This window comes from Sardina pilchardus, chromosome 3 (genome assembly GCF_963854185.1).
Source record: "Sardina pilchardus chromosome 3, fSarPil1.1, whole genome shotgun sequence".
NCBI classification, from domain to species: Eukaryota; Metazoa; Chordata; class Actinopteri; order Clupeiformes; family Clupeidae; genus Sardina; species Sardina pilchardus.
The window spans coordinates 36162613-36167612 of record NC_084996.1 but is presented as its reverse complement, the minus strand read 5'-3'; the positions used below and the strand labels follow the sequence as shown (position 1 = coordinate 36167612).

Here is a 5000-nt window from a genome sequence, read left to right as displayed (position 1 = left end):
TTGCTCCATTAGTGAGTAACGCTGACTTTGTCATTCCTTCTCTCTGTCTGTGTCTGGATGAAGAATGATTCTCTGGAGAGACAGCTGCGCGACATGGAGGATCGCTTCGCCATGGAGACCGCTGGTTACCAGGACAGCATTGCGCGCCTGGAGGACGAGATCCACAGCCTGAAGGAGGAGATGGCCAGGCACCTGCAGGAGTACCAGGACCTCCTCAACGTCAAGTTGGCCCTGGACATCGAGATCGCCACCTACAGGAAGCTACTGGAGGGCGAGGAGAGCAGGTGAGAGGAGACGCACACATACAGAAGAAAAGGAGAGGAGAGAAGTGGAGACGTGAGGAAAGGAGATGGGTGTAAAAAAGAGGGGAGGAAAGGAAAGGAAAGGAAAGGAGAATAGAGGAGAGGAGAAGAGAGGAAAGGAAGGGAAAAGAGAAGAGAGGAGAGGAAAGGAAAGGAAAGGAGAAGAGAGGAAAGGAAAGGAAGGGAAAAGAGAAGAGAGGAGAGGAAAGGAAAGGAGAAGATAGGAGAGGAGAGGAAAGGAAAGGAAAGGAAAGGAGAAGAGAGGAGAGGAACGGAAAGGAGAAGAGAGGAGAGGAAAGGAAAGGAAAGAAGAGGAGAAGAGAGGAGGGACAGAAGGTGGGAAGAGGAGAGAAGCGAAGATAAGGAAAGGAGAGGAGTGGAAAATAGAGGGGACACGTGATAAAAATCCGAGAGGAGAATGAGAACAAGAGAAAAGAAGAAGAGAAGAGAGGAGAGATATTAGGGGAGTTGAGAGCACAAGTATGAAAGGAAAGAGAAGAGATATGGGAAGAAAGCATTAGAGATGGACAGAAGATCAGATCAGTTTTCTAAATCAGGATGCACCTTTCACACACATTTAAAGTAAGATTGAAAATGATCAGCTTTGGTTCTTGTCAAATTTTCTGATCCATGGCTATTGATTGTAGAATTACTGTTCCTGTGCAGAGCTTTGCCAATCTCCAATTCAGAGGTGAGTCTGAATAATTTATACTATTAAGAATTTCCATATCATTTTGACATTTAAATGTCAAATCAAATTTGTCATGCTCTTGTGGCAAAAAAGTTGGATTAAACCTCACTAATGAAAGCTGAAAAGAAGTTTGATGAACATCAGTCAGATGATCAAACTAAATGAGTTTGAACAGGTCCTCCGTATTCAATACGAACCATGTCAAGGACGATCCCAATAAATGCATATAGGGTCACACTTTATTTGGATAGTCCGCCCACTGATGCTCAGATATCAACAAACCATCTGTTGACTCTGTTAAGACAAGGTATGGTGAAGTTAAGGAATTGGCTCTGCTTAAGTTGATGTTCAGTAACTGTTCAACAACAATTTACATACTGAACTGGTATCAGATGATCTGTTCGGTCTCTGTGGGTGGGTAATGTAAGTATTTGTGTTACCGTCTGATGACATTCATAGATGGCACCATGAATACCAAAAATAATGGCTGACAAGATGACTCCCATGCCTCTAGAAGATCTTGGCAGAGGAGCAAATTGCAGTCCAAAGAACAAAGTCATACCAGAGTTTCAAAAGAATAAAAAAGCATGACCCAGAAAACTATTTTACAGGCATATGTACTCACTGTAGGCTACCTTGTATATCAATACAATATTCTCTAGACTTTTGTATTGTTGTATTCTTTCCCACTCTCACTCTCTCTCTCTCTTCTGCAGACACTCCCATGGACAACAAGTTCTCCCCAGAGGCTCACGTGAAGAGGAGCATCGTGGTGCGGACCGTGGAGACTCGTGATGGGGAGGTGAGCCACTAGACAGCACATGTTCTCACAGACAAATCCACTAACTGGGACTCTGTTGGTGACTTGAGCATCGGTGAAAAAGTATCCACAGAAATTGTTCTCTAATTTCCCAAAATTACCACCAGAGGGAGACATGCCAGATGTGTTAGCTTACAAAATGATCAAACCCTTTTGCTCTGTTTGGATGGATGTACTGTATGTATGTCTTCTCTGCAGCTTGAATGCTATTCTATTCTATTGCTAATATTATTCTAAGTCGCTTTGGATAAACGTCTCTGGCAAATGAATAAATGCAAATGTAAATGTTCTCTGAGGAGTGCAGTTCAAGAAAGCGAGGGGGGGGCATTGCTGCACTCATGTCTCTTGTGTGTATGTCTTTGTTGTAACTGCCACTGTGCGGCTGACATTGACTCTCTGCTTTCTTTGTCCCTCAGATAATAAAGGAGTCGACCTCTGAGCGGAAGGAACTGCCCTAAACGCCTCCGAATGCACACAGGACAAATGGACATGAAGAGCACAGTGGCCCATTGCTCACAGCAGACAGCTCTGTGGCCTCCTTAGTGTCTCTGGATTTCATACTCTCTCTCTCTCTTTCTGTCTCCCTCTCCCTATATTTCTTTCTCTACTGTATCTCTCTCCCTCTCTTTCTCTCTCTGTCTATCTCACTGAACTAAAATCAGACTGAAACCACCACGCCTGTCTCTACCCAATAATAATAACTACCCCTACTTCACAGATCCACCCCATCTGTCATCATACGGATGCAGCTAACATTAACCGTACTGTAACATTAAAGTTAAGAACATGAAGGGAAAAAATGTGCTTTACTTCCCTAGCACTTTTACCAAATATTTTGTGATACAACCAAGACAACTTTGGTAGTATGGCACTGAATAAGTTATAAAAGATCACAAAAAGCTCCCTATGTGGAGGCTTTGGCATGGCCAGACTGTTGTAGTATTTGTGTACAACTCATAGCCGAGTGCCAGCCATGAAATCGTAGAAAGTGTTCCTAGTCGGAGAGCAGACAAAGACAAGTAGTTTATGTTCGGTCCTTAGCAGGGATGACGGTTGAGGGTGCGTGGTTCTTGTGTAGATGTTTGGTGGGTGGGTAGGGAGAAGGAGAACTACAGGTGCTGCTCTGTAGATGTAGAGAAGTAGAAAGAGGTGGATCTTAGGTGGAGGTAAATGCATATGGTGTGCTTGTTTGTCAGGGCCATTGATGGACATACACATACTCCCCTTACATTCCAGAGCTACCAAAGGGAGTATCCTAGTGGGTATCATCCACCATGTAATTCATTGATCTATTAATCCACCACCGTTTCTGTGGTATCATATGGTTGGGAGTGGTGTCCTCGCACCCTCTCTGTCTCTATCAGTCTCTCACTTTCTGTTTGTTGCTGTCTGAGAGCACGCTGTCTTGCCTCAAGTGCGGTTTGATGTTTTATCTGCAGCTTTACAGCTGCGGGTGTTAGTATGTAATACAGGGGTGGGGGGTGGAGGTGTCTTGTGAGGGATTCACACGACCCTGGTTCTGGAGCTCTCCATCACAAACACACACACACACACACACACTTGCATAGCTTTGTCCCATCACTCAAGTGTCTGACTGATTAGGTAGGGACACAAAAGAGAATGTTCTTGAGATAGCTGTGTGTTTGTGATATTTGTGTAGATTTGTGTCAATGTGTGTGTGCATGAGATGAGTGAGTGAGGATATGTGTGTAGTCGTGTGCATGTGTGTATACGTGTGTGTGTGTGTGTATTTGTGTGCATATGTGTATGTGGGTGTGAGAGAGAGAGAGTGTGTGTGTGTGTGTGTGTGTGTGTGTGTGTGTGTGTGTGTACACACGTGCGTGTGTGTGTGTGTATGTGTGTTTGTGTTTGTTCCAGGATGGGTGCTGTCTTGATGACAGCTCATTCAATGAGAGAACTGCTTTCTCACAGATGATAAATACCATCATGAAGTCATCCTCACACCTTTAAAAACTAGAGTGTCTGCAGTGTTAAGTTCAGACAGATGCTTTATGTGTGAATTTATGTGCATGTCCCTGTTCATTATGTGTGAGTTCTCTGTCATACAATGTAAGTTAACATGTTTACATTTTGTTTCTGTGAGATGCTGATTGAGCATTTGATGAACATTAATAATTGCTGATGAACATTAATTACGTTCTTAACTTGGACAAATTAATGTCCTAACAATTAACACATTTTTGATCCTCCACCTCACCATTTGCCTGTTTTTTTTTTGATTTTGTGAAATGCATCCTGTCTGCCGTTTCCTGTTTCAGTTTCTAGCTGTGTTTTATTGCTTGTTTGTGCTTTTTTTGTGTTTGCATCGTTGAGGTTTGTCATGTTCTCATGTGTACGTGTGTGTGAGGTGTATAGCTGATGTGAAAGCTCTCTACGCTCTCATACCTCCTGGAGCAAAGTGGTGCTACTCTTCTCACTGTTGTTGATGTACTGTTCCACTGAGAGACATAAACCAATAACCTGCATACAAATGATTTGTAGATGTGGACTGTAGAGACTGGCATTTTTGTGAAGAATTAACAAGGAATAAAAACAGATTAAATGTTGAAATATCTATAATTTTAGTGCTGCTTTAGCATCCTTTGCTGCTCAGACACTTGCACTGTTGTAAACTTGCTGAAGCATCAATCCATGCTGTTCCATATAGCAGAGAGCATTATTTTATGACGTACCGGGGATTTTATGTGACATTTTATGCGTACACGTGGACTGACTTCAAATAATGTAAGCAACAGTCTGTGACTAAACCTATTCTAGGAATAGCCCAGACTATCAGGAGTCACTTGGAAAAGTGATAAAGAAAAAGAGCACAAAAGCAACATGTTCCTCCACATGCGTTTGTGCGTCGTGGCACAGAACAGTGTCGTGTCTGATCTGTCAGGAAATGATTGACGCACAGCACAGAGCAGGCCTTCCCAGCAGGCCTCTCTGCCTACTAGCTGGTCTGATAAGGAGAACCTGAGAGCCAGGTGTGCCTCTTGTTGTCAGAGGGCAGACGTATGGAGAAGGTGTGGGTGACATCCATATCTATCAACACCTTCACTCCCCAAGGGAAAGGAGGGAGAAAAGAATGAGTGGAAATGCTGTCAGGCCCAGGGAGAAGTCTGGGCTGTGTTCACTATGGCATACATCTTGCTCACTGATATCAACAACACTGGATCTGGAA

At 43.4% G+C, this 5000-nt stretch overlaps 1 protein-coding gene across 1 annotated transcript in view; it reads left to right on the top strand.

Annotated features, from left to right (window-relative positions):
• The window catches only part of gfap (glial fibrillary acidic protein), a 9531-nt gene extending 5138 nt beyond the window's left edge, over nucleotides 1-4393 (top strand). The window contains exons 6-9 of the mRNA XM_062533095.1: nucleotides 64-284; nucleotides 950-993; nucleotides 1710-1795; nucleotides 2230-4393. Of these exons, the coding sequence (XP_062389079.1) occupies nucleotides 64-284; nucleotides 950-993; nucleotides 1710-1795; nucleotides 2230-2271 (393 nt within the window). The 3' untranslated portion in view covers nucleotides 2272-4393. The remainder of the gene's footprint in view (nucleotides 1-63; nucleotides 285-949; nucleotides 994-1709; nucleotides 1796-2229) is intronic.
• Nucleotides 4394-5000: the final 607 nt, after the last annotated feature.